The 20,479-nt window shown below is 35.9% G+C and overlaps 3 protein-coding genes across 7 annotated transcripts in view; 2 read left to right on the top strand and 1 right to left on the bottom strand.

The window, feature by feature from the left end:
- add1 (adducin 1 (alpha)) overlaps positions 1–6,191 on the bottom strand; it is a 52,732-nt gene extending 46,541 nt beyond the window's left edge. The window contains exon 1 of one of the 2 annotated variants that reach the window (XM_088629000.1): positions 6,017–6,191. The gene's annotated coding sequence lies outside the window, so the exon portion shown is untranslated. The remainder of the gene's footprint in view (positions 1–6,016) is intronic. The other variant, XM_088628999.1, reaches the window with a different exon arrangement.
- A 1,754-nt stretch (positions 6,192–7,945) lies between these two features.
- On the top strand, positions 7,946–9,639 carry c21h18orf32 (chromosome 21 C18orf32 homolog). 2 transcript variants are annotated; one of them, XM_088629005.1, is made up of 3 exons: positions 7,946–8,089; positions 8,760–8,979; positions 9,467–9,639. In XM_088629005.1, the coding sequence occupies exons 2-3, from the start codon at positions 8,800–8,802 to the stop codon at positions 9,545–9,547; spliced, it is 261 nt and encodes an 86-aa protein (XP_088485131.1). In that variant the 5' UTR covers positions 7,946–8,089; positions 8,760–8,799; the 3' UTR covers positions 9,548–9,639. The 2 variants fall into 2 exon arrangements, with proteins under 2 accessions (XP_088485131.1, XP_088485132.1); XM_088629006.1 differs by lacking the exon at positions 7,946–8,089 and adding an exon at positions 8,148–8,274.
- A 963-nt stretch (positions 9,640–10,602) lies between these two features.
- dym (dymeclin) overlaps positions 10,603–20,479 on the top strand; it is a 149,069-nt gene continuing 139,192 nt past the window's right edge. Inside the window, exons 1-2 of one of the 3 annotated variants that reach the window (XM_088629001.1) lie at positions 10,603–11,357; positions 13,541–13,643. The gene's annotated coding sequence lies outside the window, so the exon portion shown is untranslated. Of the gene's footprint in view, positions 11,358–13,540; positions 13,653–20,479 lie in introns of all 3 variants that reach the window. The other 2 variants (XM_088629004.1, XM_088629003.1) reach the window with 2 other exon arrangements.

Genomic DNA, 20,479 nt, shown 5'->3' with positions numbered 1-20,479 from the left:
TGATCATTGCATATCACAAAAACCTTGCACAGAGATTTCTCATTCAAGTCAAGAATATACTGTTTTATGCACATCAGACCTCCTGAGATGGTTTTAAAAATATAAAAAGGCAAAAATAAAACAGATTTTTTAATGTTATTTTAAAAGCCGCCTATGAAGCTCTCACAGTTGCCTGCAAAACCAAGAACTCAAAAGTATTCTGATACAAAACATAAAACAGGTTGCTAAATAAAGTTCAAAATCTGTCAGCTGTTTTCACTATGCAGATACTACTGCGGATGATTTTTGGATTCTGCTGTATTTCACAGTAAGGCTTATAGGAAGTCATTTCTCTGTTAGGTTCTCAAGATGTCCAACAGACAGCAGCTCAGGCTACAAGAACACAAAGGACTAAAACCATCTTTCCATTTAAAACAAATCAATATAAATTCTGTTTTAAGTGGCCTTAAGAGCAGTCAAGGCTGTATAAAAGAAAATGTCCAGAATTGCATCCAAAGACGTGCTCTGACAATACTTCCAAGACATGTTGGAAGGTACATTAAATGAGACTGCAGTGGCCTTTTTTAAATAATCTAAATAATGATGTTCATGTTTAGAATATGTTTTATTGACATACTTGATTATTTAGGATTTTTTCTGGACTTGGTTTTAAAAATACCAAAGTACAGTATTTCTCAGTCCTAGTCCTGAGTGACCTCTGTCTCTTCTAGGTTTTGCTCTTAATCCCCAACTTTTTATTTCAATTTTCTATCTGAGGTCTTCTTAAAAAAAAACTTTTGAGTTTTCAGCTAAAGAAAAGCTGTATGAGATTTGTAACTGGTATGATCCCTGCACTAATTAGTATGTTTCAGGACTGACCTCATTCAGGTATGCTAGCCAAAATACAAGCAGCTGGACTTAAGCAGAAGGAAAACCACTAACTCACTGTGAGAGTGGTTGATACAGTGTCATTCCCACCTGTGACTGTTCATCAACAACTGCTCACCTGTTAAGAGCTGTTCAGTCAGAAATAATGGAGGAAATTCTTTATAAGCAAGTTCAGGAAAGACTTATAAAGTTCTGAGTGCTGAGGCTGTTTGAAATAATGCACTTTAGGTTATCTCTGAAACCAAAGACTAAGTGCAGAAAACATTTAAACAAGGAAATCAGTTATTAACACCAAAACAAAAATCACAGGATGAAAGGTTTCTCATAATCACAAAGACATTCTGAAATAAATTTTGAAAAAAACATTTTAATCCTCCATTATAGCATTCTTTCCACTATTAGTTTTGCCTGCTTGTATCTGATTATTTTTCTTTACTTTAATTGGATCTTTTTCAATTACAATCATTTAAAACACAAACTGTGCTTTAAGTGACTGTAAGGCAAACCACATGGAAATTGTGCATGGCACCCCTACATGATTAATATTCTGACAAGGTTTTAGACATTTTATTAATTAATAAAAAACGTATAATTAAATTGTGTCACTCTCATATTGTGTTGTAATGAATGGACCAAATCCCTTTCCAGTTCTTTTTAAGGATTTAATATTGCTTTTTAAACATCATGCAAACTGCAAAAAGCACTTTTTACAACCTGCATTGTGCATTTTTTCTTACATCTTGTTAAGTTACATAAATGTCCCGAGTTATTCCCAATAAGGAACAGTGTCTGAATGCCTGGCACAGCATGACATTGACTCAAGTTACTATCAACCTATGTTGTTAAGATAAGAAAGGACACACAGTCAATAGGGAGGCATTCAGAACAAAGAACCAGTTTTCAAACAGACGTGATATCAATGTCTAGACCTGAAATTATGATAAAAAAGTTTCATGATTGATAATCTCATGTTATTATACTTAACTATAAAAATCTCACCGCCATTAACATTTCTTTATTAACTGTAACTGGAAACTAAAGTGGAGATAGCATGAACGTTCTGTGTTAATAAGCTACAGTATTACAGGATGTACACGCTATACATCAGAGCTTTTTTAATTGTAGACTTGTTGTACCCTCATGTTTGCTGGTATTCATTCCAAATGAACTTTCAGTTTTTTAATTGGGCCTTCATATGAACAGTTGGGAAAATGTAGCATTTCACATCTAATACCTAAAAAACATTTAAGATAACCAACCATTTCTGAGTTAAGGTTTCAGTCAAGTACCTGAGAACTCAGTCACACTTACAGTCATTTCAACTGAAAAATAAAACTCTGCATTCAAACTTTTTAGGTTTTGTATTTTACCCTAAGGTCACTAAGTTCCAAGTGATTTAAATGTTCCAGGTAGGAACTCAGTAAGTTTGTGTAATGCATCTTTTAATGATGATATTCTGTCTCTCTCCAAAAGCAGAATGGTTACACATTACAAATGAGAAAGGCTACCCAGCTCCTATGAAAATGTCAATGAGCAATTTTTCTTCAGGATTTCCCACCTTCAACTAATCTTATTTTCCTTTTACAAAGAGTGATCTGGTGAATATTCCATATAACGTCATCATACATACAGTATGACACATGTCACACATGTCAAATTCATGCACTGTGTCTAACCCCCACTGAAAGATTTTTAGAAACTATTACCAAATCCTAAAAAATCTTAACGGAAATTACAATAAGGTGTATGTCATTTGGAACCCCCCACTCCACACAACCACATTGATTATCAACGGGGAAATGAGGCTTCTGTCATCTATACCAGTTCATCCTGTCACAGGAACTGTATGTTCCTGTAGGAATCTTTTCCTTACTTTTAAAACACACAACTACAATATCATGACAGATTTACATGCAAACACTTCAGCAGAACACAGCATTATTCTTAGCATTAGAGCAGCTTTCAAAGTGTTAGAGACTGAGTAGTAGTCTTATTTGTTGGCAATTACTGTTTTAGACTTCATTTTTTCAAATATACTTTTGTCCTGCATAGTCAACCAAACAAAGCTAACTTTTAAAAATTATACTTCAGTTTTTTACATTGAATTACATAATTTTATTCAGTATTTTACTAAACTGATAACCCATATTACATTATGCTCCATTGTACTTCAATGCTTGTCCATTGGAGATTATATTCTTTTATAACAGATTACCCTTAATTGTTGTAAATTAGTCCGATAGATGGTTAGTTGCTATGACAGCAAACTCAGCTGCTGAGATCTTCAAAGCTGACTGTGACAAAGCATAGCAGGGAAGGAGATTAGAAAAACTTAAATCACCCTGGTAAAGCTCTGTGCACTGATGCCCATACATCTGGCTTCTTCAAACTTTATTACTGGAACCCTCATCACACAGGGAAAAGCTTAAAAATATTTATAAAGGATGCGCACCACCACACTTACGAAATGAAAAACAAGATTCAGGAAATGCACAAGTCAACCACTCCCTCTGATGTCTTCATGATGTTTTATCACTGAAATTAAATCTTCTCCAAGACATTCAACTGTTATACAGACTGCCAGAACACAGCTAACAGCTTTGGCACTAATACTATTGCTTGCTTTAAGGGAATATTAATATTACACTATTTAGTGCAATGGTGGTGTCTCAATTTACTTCTGACACAGCATAACACTAGGAGTTATTGGAAGAAATACTACATCTGTACTGTATGTATGCAACATGTTGTACAGTAGCTTCAATGCTATCATGGTTTCATCTGCATTTCTTCAGCAGGATTCTGCAACTCTGAAGCCTGCACAGGCTTAAGCTTTTTAAATGAACCAAAAATGCAATTTTAGAGATGAAGACGGAGACCTTAGAAAATCATAAACTTAGTTAAACATCGCATCAGAAGAAGACCCTATAACCAGTACAATTGATTTTGACAAGACTTGATCCACAGACCTTTGACTCTCATGGCTAGGTAGTTGTTCCTTAGCCAAGCAAACCCCTGCCAAATACCGTAATCCTCTTAATATGATTGCAAACACATTGAGCTGTGGGGTGTCATATGACTTTTCAGTAGTGAAAGGCCCCAAGAAAAAACCTACAGTGCATGCAGGAGTATATATATAAAAAAACAACATTTAAAAGAAATACAATAAAACATTTTTAAACAATCCACTGTGTCTGGATGGGAGGCAGGTTATTTCCTTTATATTGACTGTGTATAAGCTCACTCCCTATAAGACATGAAATAAGCAACTTCTCTGAACTACAATGTGGTGTATGTTTCACCACAGTTTCACATTATCGGAACATGGATGTGGCCACCACAGTGGGTGATCAACATGTCTCATTTCTAGGCTCCAAGATGACGAAGACCATTTTTTCCCGCCTGACTAATTCAAACATTTAAGTTCAGGTTAAAGCATCATTGTCCTCCTTCACTCTTCAAACTAAAGTGTGACTATTACACAAAGATTTCTCACGGACGTATAGATTTTTATTTCGGATGAAACATTGTGCACTGAGCGGTGTTATCCACTTTGCAACATGCAAAAAGATCTAATGAAAAAAGCAGCAGAAATAATAAAATCCATTAAGGAGAATATCCAGTAGCTTCTGCTGTAGAAGGATGCTAACACCATAGCACAAGTAAACCACCATAGCCATAGCACATATTGGTAAACCACAAGGAAAACCAGACAGGCCTCGTTGATGCATAGTGATCATTATATAAACATTTATGTGTATAATATATTGCAGATTAAAGACAATATCTATAAGCACTGGTATGTATCTTGGCCATTATCAACGCTTTTTTTTTTGCATTTTCATCTAATGCTCGCAAAAGAGATTAATTTCACCAAAAAAACAGTCCCTTTACATCCCTCTTTGTTCTGGATTCTGTGAGCAGGATATCTCTTAAAACTGAAAAACATACAAATGCTCCGATATATCCGGCACATGTTATGACATTCGTCTGACTTTGATGGACAAGCCCTTGCTTTGCCTAACTGTGGTCGCAGTCGTTTCTCTGTCCTGTGACAAAAACTGGACTGTGTCATCAACTGGACTTCCAAGTTCTTAGTGAAAAAATTACTGCGACTGAAAAGCAATGCATCTAGAACTTTTCAGATCCTACTGAAAATGCATAGTTCACTGTGTGACTAGGCCTAATTTAAAAAGCAAAAGCTAAAAAAAAAAGCTTACACAGAAGTAGTCAGGCCAGGCTGCATTAATGCCAGCCTTGAAGGTATGCTTGCAAGAAAAATGCTTACTATTTAAATACATTTTACACACACACACGTAGATATTAAGTCAAATAATTTCACGTAGCAAATATTTTAAAGCAAGTGTATCTGTCTAAATATTTCACCTAAAATATTACGCCAATACAAAACTACAGCAGCATGACAGCAACATCCTAAATCCACCCACAATCATCGAAAAATTATAGTTTTAAGTAAAAATACTTACTCATAAACAGTCAACTAGTTTACTCTTCGACATCAAGTTAATTGTATTATAATTGTTGTTACTGAAGAGGTTAATTAGGCAAATAGACTACATGTTTGAAGCGGGACGTTTTTATGATTCCCCATGGGACAACAACACGCAAATTTTACGTTTTATAAATACCCTGGATTTTGTATACCACTGCAACGCTGTCATCCTGAATTTACACAGCAGATGATTTATTTGATTTATTTGACCAATTCGATATTCGAACGATCTCATTTAACATTGGTGTTTAATTTTCAACAGTCTGGGGCAGAATTTGTGCTGCTAGAGCCCCGACTTACCCAATAAGAACATTATGAAATGTACTTTACTTCCATTTTGGTGCTTCATTGTAACATCCATTGAATATTTTAATTATACCACGAACAAAGCTATTTCTTCTACTTTTATATTCAGCCTATGAATGTCAATTCCTCTTTCTCTGAATTGCAACCTCCCCGGGTAAAGAAAAGAAAAAACAAAAAACAAAAAACAATTTGCCGCACACACGCCCCTCTGCAGGACCGTCTACGCTATAGTAGTAACCCTGTAGGAGAAAAGCTACATATTTTTACAAATGGTAAATAGAACATAATAGCAATACACAGCCAATACTTGCAGACGTCTCATGATCTTACCTTTGAAAGAATCGAAAGAATATTACCGCGCCGTACCGCTTCTCCTAGAGTTGTATGTGTGTGTTTTTTTCCCCCCTGCTCTTTCGCAAAAACCCTCCGTATCCCCAGCACTTCTGTGTGTGCTCTCCTCCTCCAGCCGTCTGTCCCCGGCCGCTCCGCCTCCCCGCCCCCCTCTCTGGGTGCGGCATACCCGAGAGCCGCAGCTCAACAGCGGGCCGCACGATTGGACGGGCATGGATCTCACAGCCGCGCTTCCGAGCAAGGACGACGCTGGTTGGGTTCTCTGCCTTCGGGCCGTTACACTACAGTTACCAACCTGCCCGAGAAGGGTGGAAGTGATGTTTTGGTTTGAGACATTTGCTTTGTTTGTATTGTAATTTTTGTTATTATTTATGTATAAATAAAAAAAAAAACATTTGCTTTGACGGGGAGAGCTAAACAAAAAAAATATAACAATTTATTTTATATACACGTTATTTGTGGATTGAGACTGAAATCCTATTTTTCAATGTAATTCCTCCTGGTGTTTCATTTCGTTCGTCTGTGTTCGAAAATGAACAGCATGACGCTTTGATAAAAAAATATACGTGGATGACGGTTCTGTTTGTTTTATTTTTAATGTTAAACTTGAACCCAATAAAACCTGATACCGAAAACGAGAAAGATAAGCAAATGACGAGGATTTCCATCTTATTTTGAAAGGTGAAAAAAGTCAAGAGTATCAAGTCCGATTAATTCTTCCATTTACTCACGCACATTATGTTCTTTAAAAAGTTACGTTTCATGTTTATCCGAGTTGTTTTTACAATAATAGGTTTGGTTGCATTTTTCACATGGTCGAATAAAATGCTGTTTATTAACGCAAGTTTATTTTATTACAGTTAAGGAAATGTTAATGACTGTCAGTCGTTCAATGTTATAATAATAATAATAATAATAATAATAATAATAATAATAATAATAATAATAAACTTTATTTAATATAGCACCTTTAAAGGTGGCTTCTCAAAGCGCTTTACAGGATGACAAAAACAATAATAATAAAGTTTCATAATTCTTTGGATGTAACGCAGGTGTTGAATATCGTTACTCATTTTAGGAGACGTCTTCACCAGTGTTGCTGTAAAAAATAAAAAGCACTCTTTTATTATCCAGGTGGATGCTGCACATTGGTGGTGGTGGAGGGGAGTCCCCATTACCTGTAAAGCGCTTTGAGTGGAGTGTCCAGAAAAGCGCTATATAAGTGTAAGCAATTATTATTATTATTATTATTATTATTATTATTATTATTATTATTATTATTATTATTTGCACGATCTGAGATGGCATGGATTGTTTTAGTCGCTTCCTGTAAAGAATATTCACTTTCTAGTATCACATTCAGATATGAAAAATTGCCTATCCTTAGTTTATGTAGACTTGTTAAGCATTAAACATATTTGTAATCCCCATTAGTCTTTTATGTGAATATTTTACACTTTCGAACGTATGATAAGAGATAATTATTATTAAGGATTTTTCTATATCTTTGTTGCTTATTGCGATTTTATCTCTGAATAATCGATCAGCTTATGAACCCTCTATGTCAAATATAACCACAAAAACCTGTAATGAAAAAAGCGAATCCTGTTAATTTACACTACAAACTGCAAAAAGTATAAATGTTAATATGCAGTCTAAGAAAACAGCTTTTCTGATGTTTGCATGTTACATTTTTCATTTCATGATTAAGCTAGTCCTGTCCAACAAAAAATTTAATTGAGCCTTGATTTACATTTAACCATTCTGTTAGATATTGGGTTTGGAAAAACAACGTCTTTCTTTAAAACACTATGTATTAAAACAATAATGGGTATTAAAACCATATAATATTTGTAAAATACTGTATTGAACATCCTGCTTTTGTCCTTTAAAATGTTTTGGCCTCCAACACAAGGGGGCGCCTTAGTTAATTCCTCGGCCTTTTCTGTCAGCTGATGGCGTCTCTGTAACTCGGCCCTCTCATAGTTCGGCTGTTTCTGGAACAAATTGAGGGTAAGGTTTCATTTTGTTGAAAACGATCATTTAGTAAAGGTAAATGGTTTTCACTTAACTCTTTATTTGCTAAACTGTGTTAGTTTTATAGATCGACTTAACATAATAAAATGACGTAAAGTATGAAAATGGATTTTCATGACGTTACGTCATTCAATGTAATATCCAAGCTTAAGTATTTTGTTGCGGTAAAGACGACATGCTTCCTTTATTCAGAGAAAAATGTAAGAGTAATTATATTGCTTTTGTGATCGAGCGTTTTTGTTTTGGTGTTTAATTTGTATTACGCTGTTAAAATATTTGAGTTAGGTTTGCTGCGCTAGCTGGTTTTGCAAATAGTATTACAAAAAACTAGCAAAACTTTTAATTTAAATAATTGTATTTTTTTAAGCACGTTAAATTAGATCCTAGCAGTTTCTACAGTTTTTAGGAAACGTTTAATTTTAGTATGCTTAACTCGTCACTGAAGTCATAGTTTCATCAATCTGTGTATATGGATTTACGTCATAAACTTCGAAAGTACACTGTATTGATAGAGAATTCATTTGAGTTAAAAATGTTCGTCTTAAGCGGCTCCCAACATTATTTTACTGAATTACGAAAATTACTGCGGCCATTTTCCTTGTGGGACTCGAAACTTTTTTTTTTTAGAGCTTTGCTTCTGTCTGGACTGATTTTCGCAGCAAATGTTTGTTGTTTTTTCTTGTAGATCTGATTGTGAGAAGCAGCTACAGTGATTCATTCCAGCCATGGTCTGCATTCCGTGCATCGTCATTCCAGTCTTGCTGTGGGTTTACAAGAAATTCCTGGAGCCCATCATTTACCCCTTCATTTCTCCCATCCTGAGCCGTCTCTGGCCTAAGAAAGCAGTGCAGGAGAATCGGACAGGCACTGCAGCAGAAAAAGGGAAAAGTAATGGAACGTGCAAGGTAACCTTTCTGTGTAAAAAAAAAAAACCCTGCAAGAATTTGTGCTTTATAGCTGAAACATAGTGAGCGTTGCCTTTCTTTTTTTATTGATAGTTTTCTCATTGGCCTAGACAAATGTAAATATATTTCCCTAAAATGTTTTTTGTCTGGTTTTTTCAAATCCTTAAAACGGTTTTAATGCCTGTAATTCATAGACCATTAAAATTGCAAAGGACAAAAGGAGATCATTTTGGCTTCAGGAAAGCCTGTTTTAAAAAGCAGAGTATTCGAAAATTGTGTTAATCGAAAACATTGCCGTTATATTTTAGTTGACATTCAAACCAGACCATTCATTCATGTCAGGAGTTAAAAACACCTGAAGCATGCAAATATCACATGCTGTTTACTCAGATGGCAGGGCTCATGTAACAGAGTTGTTCAGAATTTCAGGGAAGGCCTCTTGTTTTAATTATTACGGCTTACTGGTATGTACTGGATTTCCTTTCAGACGGAATGTGACTGCAACGGGGAAGCGAACAGTTCCACTGCCAATGGACCCACAGCAGTTTCTGACAAAAAGATGGACTAATATAACATTGCTGTAATTGAAAGAATGAAGATTTTTCCTACCCAACGGAGATTACCTGGATTATTGAAATAATAAATGATTTATTTAAATTATCCTTTTTCCTCTGTTTATAACAAAAATGACCTCTGACTCTGGGCACATCAGAATTGTTTTTTGTATAAACTGTATGTAAACTGTGTTGAATGTATATCAATATGTAATAATTTAGAAAAATATTTAAACTGTACAATAGAAATCTGAAATGGAATCAAAACCCATTCTCTTTTGTAAGGGTTCTGGTGCCTCCGATAGTTGTGTATCATGACATTGTTTTTTTATTTATTACTCTTACTAACGCTCTGTACTTTCTCACATAATTGATTTATAATGTTATATGCGGCACTCCCTTGTAGCAGTGGAAAATCTGGTGTCTTTTGAAATCAACAATTTGCTCGATTCCACTTAAACATGTGGTTAAAAGGACAAGCACTGGATGAATGGCCTGGGTTTTTAATGACTATTAAACTAGTAATAATAATAATTGCTTACACTTGTTATAGTGCTTTTCTGGACACTCCACTCAAAGCGCTTTACGGGTAATGGGGACTCCCCTCCACCACCACCAATGTGCAGCCCCACCTGGATGATGCGATGGCAGCCATAGTGCGCCAGAATGCTCACCACAAACCAGCTATCAGTGGGGAGGAAAACAGAGTAATGAAACCAATTCATAAATGGGGATTATTAGGGGACCATGATTGGTAAAGGCCAATGGGAAATTTGGCCAGGACGTCTTAATTCACGAATAGTTTATTTTTTTGTTTCCTAGAGAATTTCTAAATGTAATAATTGTTAACTATTGTATTGATGTGTCAGAGGTATAACAAAGTGAAACCTGTGTTAGTAAAATAATCAGGCTTGAGCTACAGGTCCCCTTGGAGTGATTGTGACTAATGCATACTGTATGCATATAAAGAAAAATATTTTTAATTGAAGTTCAAGTTAAAAAGTTTTCAAGAATTTACTTTGTTTTGATGGATTGTGATGTGTATAGTAATTCATGTGTACAGGCTCTGTTTCTGAAAATGTCCTGTTGTGCTTCAGAAATCCAATAGATGGCATCATAGTGTCTTATAAAGCAAGAATCGAGACCTAGACTCGTGGTATTATCAAGGTGTAATTATATATGCCAAGCAGCAAATCTCCTGCTTCTACTGTTTAGTTAAAAAGAGCAGTTAAGAAAGCCAGTGTGCATGCTTGATATTCTAGCTGTCTTTAAAACATTAGCACCTGAAAAGCTTGAAGAAGTTGTTAAATTGGTATGTTTGGGTCAATAGTGAGCCGAGGTTAAGAGTTGAGATGGAATGGAAATTTAAGACAATATGGCCATACAGGATTTCTGTTTAGCAACAAAATACTTATGAAGAAGTATTCATACTGTACGTAGTGCCTAACAGATTTATAAATATTTAGTAAAATGAAACTGTCTAAATAAATACGTAATTATTTTTATAGTCTTTTACAGCTCAGTGTTTCTAAATAGAAGGCAATAATCCGCTTAAACCTGCAAGTCCCAGAATGCACGTTTTCATATCCGGGATGCATCCTGTTAACCTCTGAACCTCATTCCGACGTAATAGTCAGTGGCGACGTGGAAATATGGTGGAATAAAACAGAAAAGTGGGAGATACTGGCAATATTTAATTTTGGGTTAATTATAAACAGGGACAACCTTTCGATTGAAGCTTCCTGTGGATTGCACAGCATCTGGGACACGAACAATTGGAAGGAAAAGGTGTCTTTTCGATCAAAGCAATTGATTTTTTAACAGGTATGGTTAATATTTAAGTTCTTTAAAGAGATGTATTTATATGCACATATGTATTTTCTATTTATTTCATATCTAGGTATTTCAAGAGGTTATGCCTGTGAGATTTTTAAAACAGATCAAGAAATTAAGTAGAATCACAAATACTTATTGCTTCTATTATTTATAGTACGTTATAGTAAAGCTTCTCGACATTATATAAATTGCATACTTTGCCTATCTCCTTACATTTCAGTTATATTCTTCGCAGAGTATGTATGTGTTGTTTGCGTTGCGCATCAACACAAACGACATTGTATTTTGAGAAGAAACCAATGGCCACGGGTGGATACAGGATCTGGGATAATTTGAGAAATCCTTTTTGTAATAGCTTGCTTATTAAATTGCAGCAGACATTTAATATTATTTACTGTGATCGATTCGTGGGACATGACATAGCATTATCAGCGCCATTTCAATCAACAATAAAGATAAACTCGCAGTGCTCTTACTTTGCTGTGTTGTACTGGTCTGAACAGAAACTGAAAGTTCACGCCCTCAGTCAGTGACGGTCACGGTTTAGAAAATGGCCATGGAATTAGTATTTCTTTAGCGGTAATCGTACGACCGTATGATCTTTATATATCAGGCTGTGTAGGAACCAACAGCCATTTAAAATGGTGCTGTCAGGAAAGGTTATGGACAGGTAATGTGACACTTAACTCCTGTCAGTGCGGGGTAGAGTCAACATCCACAGAATATTCAGTGTAGCTCAAACCACTCTAAACTAATGTAAAGGGTAGGTGCATTTGGAATTGAAGACAGCAAGCTTTGTTTGCACAAAGGTTTGTGACAGTATGGAGCTATATTGTTCATTTAAAAAAAAAGAATGAATGAGATCCTGGGTCAATTAGCAGTTAGCAGCCCAATAACTTAGAAGGGCAGAATGTCTTCTTGCGCTTGGTAAACTTCCTTGTGTTAAATTGTCTGAAAAATCAAGATGGAGATGAATGTTAATTCTTTAAGAATACTTACATCACAAAAATCAAACAAAACTAAAAATACAAATGGAAGATTGCACAATGTAGCGTGGTATAAACAAAAATATGTTAATAGAATTTAAAATAAAACAAGTTTTAAAAATGATTACAATACTAGGAAGATTAATAGTTTGTAAATATACATTCTAAAGCAAATGAAACAACAGCAATGCTACCCTTTTACAGGATGCATACAAGATGTTGTTGGAGTCTAAGTATGTTACAGAATCTCAAGAATATGGTCCTTGTTACAAGGATATTACAAAATCTTACACAACCTTCTGTATCATATACATACATATAAATTCTATATCATATCCAAGTGGCAGAAAGTAACAATGGTATGTCAAATGACCACAGCAATGCAAGAGAATGTAGACAGTCGAACTAGAGGACCAGCAGGAGATGAACAAAGAGGGAGGGAATAAAAGAAGATGAAATCTTGCAGATAGGTGGTGGCAGAGTGATGTAGGCAGCAATATTAACAAACTTCATTTGGATGTGCTATTTGACTATAATGCTTGAGAATTCATTGGAAATTAATGAATTCTCAAGCATTCATTCAAAATTGACTGTACTGTCAAGCCACCAGCTTGCTTGTGTTTTCACCGTGAGCAGGAAGGCACAGGTCGCAGAGCTTTTTTTATCGGAAGGTACAGCAAGCGCTCTGGTGCCTCATTACTGGACATTTGCTGGTGAGCTGAGGATATCCCAACCAAGTGCAACTTATCCATTCTAGACAGGAGTTTGTGCTACCCTCTGAGGATTTCACATAATAGTCAGCAATATACAGTTTAACCCGGATTTGATCCATTGAGTTCTAGCAGACTTCCATTATCGTCTATTGAACTTAGCATCATTAAGCACTTGATATTTTTACGGTTATTAGTACAAATATAATTAAATACAGTGCCACAGAGCATTGGTTTATGTATCAATGCTTTAACACACAGGTCATGTCCTTGACTAGAGGTTGACTGCACCCAGAGACATTACTTGCCTCCATATCCAAACCTACCGAGAGAAAAGGCAGTCTGTCCTGGGATTATGGCTTAAGTACTCATAATGCTTGCAAAAGCAATCATTGGTTTTTAAAAGCTGCTGTGCTGTTGGATAAGCAAAAGCAATAATTATAAACTATTCAAGAAGCCTTTACTTTCATTGCAGGAGACTTAAAGATTGATCTGGAGTCTCATATTTCTAGAAAGAGCCAGAGAGGTACCTGCGGAGGCAGAGTGATTCAGTCAACAAGCAATTAAACACATACCAAGTAAGCAAAGTAGTCTGCCGAATCTCTGAAGCTGTTTTAAAACTATATATATATATTTCATTTGTACATCTGCTCCTCCAGAATTTGTTCTCTTCTAAATCCTTTATCCTAACTTGATATTGGGCAATTCAAGAGTTTAAGACCTCAACATTTGAGTGTTGCAGCTCAAGTATAATAGCAGTAGAATTGTGATAGGTATTTCAAAATGCTGACTTCTGTGCAGACTTGAAACCTGACTTTAAATGTGGTCTGTGGCTGCTCAGGCTTTGTGGAATATTCCCAAATATTTTTGGATGTGTTTTAGCTTTTGTGTCTTCTGTCAGTGGCAAAACAGTATGTGGATTTCCTTCATGCATTAGACTTTGCCAGCCTGCTCTGTCAACTTTTCTGTTTGTTTTTCGGGGCTAACAGGTTTAAAGTCTACTTTTGGGTTTGCTGTTAGCTACATGAATAAAACATTTGCTGCTCTGTTTACTTCCCCGTTTAATTAAACAGCACAAGGATGTTGGAAGATTTAAGGATCCCTGTTGGCAGTTTAAAAAAATGTTTTTTTTTTTGTTTGGAAACATTAGTAATTTTTTGTTTTTCAAAAGACCAGAAAGTGCTTCATAAATGAGTTTTTTTATGCCTGTGGATGTGGGCTGAGATTTGAGAACAGACAATTATAGACAATTACAGACACAATTATATCCCTGGCACAGTGTGAAATGTAGCTAGGAAGTCAGGAAATGTCCCAAGTCCCACCATATTTACTTTTAGTTTACATAGTGCCTTCAGAAGTAATCGTTTTTTTAATCCTACATAAACTCTACTCACAGTGTTATCTACTCTCATTGCATATCCCAGTGTCCTGACAAGAGCTGTAAGACCATTGATCATTGGATTCTGGATTCTTATTTCAAAAGTCACTGATAGTAAAAAAGTATGTTTATTATTTATAACTCTTTCATGTTCTGTAGTAATATGCCTCTACATTGACCTTTTTTTGCCACATGCAATTGGTGCCATAGCAAGTTGACCGAGTCCTTTTTCAAAGCTGAAGCTGAAAAGAGCATCTTATTTGGGTTTTGCTCTAATGGACCCCTACTGTAAGTCTATCTATCTGCACCTGTCTAAACAGCAACAAACAAGCATTTGTTTTATTACAGTATCAGTCGTGTAAATATAACAATGTTTTTTAGATTTCAGAATTTTTTTAGGATGCGTGATGGGGAGCAGCTGGTATTCTGAGACAAGGTTTTGATTTGTGTGCTGAATCTTGAGTGTTGTGTTCAAAGATTTGCACCGATGGTGGGGATACTTGACTGTGCGTTGTCTCCTCCATCTTCATCGAGCTGTGGCATTGTAGTGAGGTTAGAGTCGGGCCTTTTTCACATGCACACGTCAGCTTTGCACCTAAAAGCCAACAGCCATACATTTCTCACTATGCATGTCTTGTCATCCCTGAGAACTAGTGCAGCAGGGATGATAACTTCAGTGTTTTCAGCAGGCATTTCACTGGCTGATTATTCAGTTACTGCTGTCTAATTAACAATACTTATGTGTTAATTGTGTTACTTCATTATATTCAGAAAATTAACAATAACCTAAACAATTAAATATTCTGTACAGTAAAAATATTGACTAAAACATTCCTGTAAATCCTGTGGCCAGGCCTCCAACTCACAATTTTAATGTTTAACAGTTTAAAATTGTTTTTAATTCATGGATTGTGGAGAGATTATAGTTTAGGTTGTCACTATTACATTTGAAATACTTTGAAATTGGTGCATTGTAAATTTTCTTTTATTTAACGAATATTTTTAAAATAAAATATTTTTTCTACATGACCTTGTTGGACTACTTGTGACTTTCAACAATAATTGGAAGAAAGTCACATTTAGTCTATGCTGTGTTATAGCTCCAAGCAAAGAAAGTACTTGTATTTTCACATATTTGGCTCACATTTATCCAAATTGAATTACATTTACACCCGTTCAGACAGTTGGGTCTTTTACTGTTCCAAGTTCAAGAGCAAAACAGCAGTTCTCACCTGGGATTTGAACCCTCACCTTTCCATTGACAAGCCTCAAACTCTAACCTTGTGAAATAATGATTTACTTTGATTAATCAATGAAGAAAATGAACTTAACAGGTTAGAGTGTTTTCCCACTTTTTCCTTTTCTGTGTAACTGCCCTGCTTCTCCCCACTCTTACAGCCCTGTGCCTCTGTGAGTCTCTGTGGCTAACATGTTTCACACAAGTCTATCGTTTTAACACTTTGTGCCTAATTAAACAAGGCAGGCAAAGAGCCATGAAAAATCTTAATGGATACATCTTAAAAACAACAACATATGAAGAAGGCTCCATGGCCGAAACGTTGTGTTGTCTTTCTTCTTTTTTTCAGCATGGAATAAACCTATTACTTGTTCCTTTGCAACATATTTCATGTGTGCCTAGGGGTGACAACACCTTGCCACTCAAGGCCAAAGGTCGTTCTGCCTTCTCCTGACTGCGAATGGAATTCATACTGTTGTACACATAGAAGTGTGCTTCTCTTTCAACATTTACCACATAATACTGTATGCAGCCTTGCCTATACTGCACTGCAGTAAGTAGGGCATTAATAAAACATAAAGGGTACTGACTGCAGAATAACCAAAAATAGTATTATACTGAAATTCTGGAGTTTCCATGCTGGTCTGAGGTGATTATTATAGAACCTAATTTCTTAGCTGCACTGCAGGTCGAATTGAATGATGTGCTCCTAAAAGGATAGACTGATCTTTCAGCTGGAGTGGAAGCAGGAGAAATTTTTGTGAAACTAACTTATGCATAAAGATTTATGAGTATTTATCAGGTTGTAGCCCAGCTGGTAATTCCTACCACTTTTGGCCGGAAGTGAATTTCAAATTCTCAATGGTCAAATACTTAGAAAGCTATGTTGGGAGAAAACATTTCCTCTTGGGGAAATGCTTCAGGTACACAAGTATCCTGCATGCTTTAGATATAATGAATAGCCCAATATATTTGGTGAGACAAAAGTTAGAAAATGTTTTACCTTTTGCTAGCAGTGGAAATTGTCGATTTTTAGGGCGAGAATTGCAGGTTCTTGTTGCACACCAAAGAACTGAGGAAATTGTTCTAGCAGCTGTTTTTATAACTGAATTAATATTCATGAAAGAAATCTTTCTTTAACAGTTTTTGTTAAGTGGTATTCTTTTTTTCCCCCACAAAGAGTCAACCTGACAAACGTGGTGTGTTTTTTCCCCCCTTATGGTGCTGTATCTCTGTAGTCATGTCGTAATCTGCTCTTCTCTGCCTTTGTAGCCTGTAACAGAATGGCTGGGATTAGTCTGATCTAAGCAGCCCTGCTGTCAGGCTGTGCATTTATTCAGACACAGCCATAGTGGGTCATCCTGTTTCAGACCAGACTGGCCTATTTCTCAGCCTTCTGTCAAGAAGATCAGCGTTTTTCCCCCTTTCATCAGGTCAGCTTCCATGACACATTGCTGAACCTCAGATGGCCTTAAAAGAGAATAGAAGAGGGTCTGTGCCCTGTGTGTTCTTCTGCTTAGAAGTTGCAAAACCAATTTTGAACAAACTGCTCTTCTTTTTGAAAATTGGAAAACAGAAACTCTGCCCACACTCAGCTCCACCTACAATCACCCCAAATCCAAACACTCCACCCAGGCTTGAAAGCAGTGCTGTTGGATACGACAGACACCACCTTAGTTGGTTCTAAAGTGAGGGAGGATGATAGTTTTGTATCGAGAGGGGTGAATTTAAAGGGGTCTAATCCTGCAGATGTACCAGGCTTTTTTTTTCCATGTGAATTAGTACTATGATAAAAAATGCTAGGATTACTGGCAGACGTGTGACCAAAAACAGGTTTTGTGAATTTTTCCTGGCCATAGATATCAAATGAAAGGTGTGTACTTTGTTTACCTTTTATTTTTAATGTACTTGACTTCACAAAATATACCTTGAATGACATCCTGTCATTAGAAGTTAATCATGATCACCATTAGCTACCATGGAATGTTTCTAGTATAGATTGCTGTATCAACCTGTTCTTCATTACTGGCTTATAAAGAAAAGGATAGTGTGAAAATCTTAATAGAAAAATGTTATGTATATATTTGGTATAAAATGCTACAGAAGCCACATAAAAAGGGAAAGCATTCAGCCATAGGACAATTACTGTACGTTTTTATTTGTTATAGAGGATTATACTTCTAAACATTCAAGGTGTTTTATCAACTCGTTACTCCTATGTCAGAAACATTGATGCTTTTACTTTATGTTTGTTATATTTTCCCACTCAAATTTTAAATATTTTTTATTTAATTGTTTTTTAAACCATGCCACATAGATTGTTATTGTTGCACATAAAATCTGTGCTATGTTCTTTGTCTTAACTCCCAAGTTTGTCAAATCAGTCGAGATTAGTTTATTTGAAATTGTAGGGCTAAAAAAACCTACTTGAAACAAAGGTATTATAATAGTAATGGTTGTGTAAAAAAGATTTCACAATTATTGCTCAACATAACTTGATAATCATAATATAAAATATATACATTTTTCCAACGTTGGAAATTGTAATGTATTTTGCCAAACATTTTGGCTTAGCAGCCTTTTTTTACTTTTGAAATTGTTTGGGTGGGCTAAAGCATAATAAAAACAGAAGAAAACTAAAATTAAAAAGCAAAAAAAGACTATTTTATAGCATAACTGGCTTTCCAGCAGTGTATAAGATGCAAAGTTCTAATATAATACTAATTATAACATAGACTAATCTTAAAAATATTATGAAATAATAAAAATAATATAAAAAGAGCTTAACTAAACCTTATGGTTTTATATCCTGCATCCTCTTGTATGTTCCGTTAGGAGAGGTTTTGAAATAATAGCTCTAGATATTTTGATGTTTGTAGTGTGTTGTGATTTCTAGTCTTTTATGTTTAATGCTTTAGTATGTTGCTTTGTAACTGAGGTGTGAAGAGAGAGAGTCTGAAAGAAGTAAGAAGTTTTTTTTCAGTGAAATCTGAAGACAGGCATGGTTAAATAATTAACATGCTTACACAGAAGGATTGTGAACTGAAAAAAGACAATGCAATAAAGAAGACCAAGCCCTACGTCTCTGAGCTACAGTAGGCAAGATGAAGTGCTAAAAGGCATACTGTTCCATGGTGACTGGTGTTACATGTGTTTAATAACTCAAGGCGATGAAATCTCAATGGGCAGGAAGACCTGCTACTTCTAATGTGTCAACCTGAATACTAGAGTAACATGTTAAGATACTTGAGACTCCCATACCCTGACCTGTTCAGTATAAAGTCAGTCACTGTGAAATTATACCCAGCTTAAGTTGTTGAAAATGTAACTTCAGTCAACATGGAATTGCACTGTATGCTTTTTCTTTCCGTTCTTCTTGATGCGTGTTCTCTTCTGTAATATGCACTGCACTTTCTAATAAATTCACATGCTGTCTGTTTAAACTCATGCTATGTATTCTGGCTTCTGTACTGGATATCAGCAGGATGCCTGGAAGCTCCAGTGGCATGTCCAGGTTGAGTTTCTTGCTGTTAAGTGCAGAGTGAACCTAATGCATCGAAACAAAGTCTTTTCATCACTGGTATCTGATATTCGTGATTTTCAATGCCATTTCTAGAATTTAAAGTTCGGTCTTTTTGATTCTCAGTTCCTGCTTACATCCTGCTGCGTTTGTGGGTTCTGACTGAGTTGTAGTCTGATCTACTGTAGCTTCTCCCGGGATTGTGTATACAGCCCTACCTTTTTCAATGTAAAATTGCTCACTGGGAGAGGTCTTGTGACTAACCGTGCGGAAATGAGATGCAGATGTGCGTAGCACAGGGCTTCGTAAGTTGAGCTACGTTTATTTGCCTTGTCCACATCACTCCATCTCTGGCAGCTTTGAGAAATCTATCCACATTCATTTTTGATCCTGGAAGTTTTATCTACGTTGACAAACAGTCATACAGAGTAGTGGTTCCCAACCCTGGTTCTAAAGCACTCTGTTGTTGTTTAGTTTTTGTTCGAACCAAGTTATGTAAAAACAGCAGAAAATGTAGAAATAAGCCCATTATGACTTCAGTTCTCTAAAATAAGTAGCAGAGGAGGTGATCCCTCCTGAACCACTGGCTTAAGGAAAATTGAGATACAGACTTTAAAACTTAGAAATTTTGTTCTGGAAAATAGGAAACTGTTATCTCATTGTTATCTTTGATAATATTTAGTTTTCCGTTTATTGTATATAAAGTACCTGACAGTTGCACTCCTAAAGCTTATGTTGGAGTGGAAATGGAACTTTAGTCAGCTTATGCCCTTCATGCACTCTAGTCAGTCTACAGCAGTAGTTTTCTAACAAGTAACCACTGGGTGGAAGCATAACATCTGTTAAAGTTTGAAGCTACATTTTAATGGCATGTTTCACTAAACCGGCTTACACGTTTAACTGCAAGTGTGTCTTTCTTGTCGTAAGGAAGAGATGAGCTCTGTCTGGCTGTCAGATTCGTTTAACTCCTCCCTGATGCGTCTCAAATAAGCGCTGTCAGCCAGTTGATAATTAAACGATTGCGCCATTAGCAACCATTTTTTTTAAGTATATTGCCCTCATGCTACCATATTGCATTTTCTTACTAATTAACTAGATAGCTGTTAGGACAGATGATATGATGGCACACCAGCTGCCAGTCTCAGCGTGTCTCTGTCTGCAAAGTCATGTGAGCTGCGGTTCACTCGCATGGCCTATGAGGGGCCTCCTGGGAACTAGTGAAATCTAACTTTTCTTAATACCTTTCTTTGAAAGGGGGCTGAATTAAATTTTAATATAC

The sequence above is a fragment of the Lepisosteus platostomus genome, chromosome 4 (genome assembly GCF_059453375.1).
Source record: "Lepisosteus platostomus isolate fLepPlt1 chromosome 4, fLepPlt1.hap1, whole genome shotgun sequence".
Classification (NCBI taxonomy): domain Eukaryota; kingdom Metazoa; phylum Chordata; class Actinopteri; order Semionotiformes; family Lepisosteidae; genus Lepisosteus; species Lepisosteus platostomus.
The sequence above is the reverse complement of the archived record's forward strand: the minus strand, read 5'-3'. Positions and strand labels throughout refer to the sequence as shown.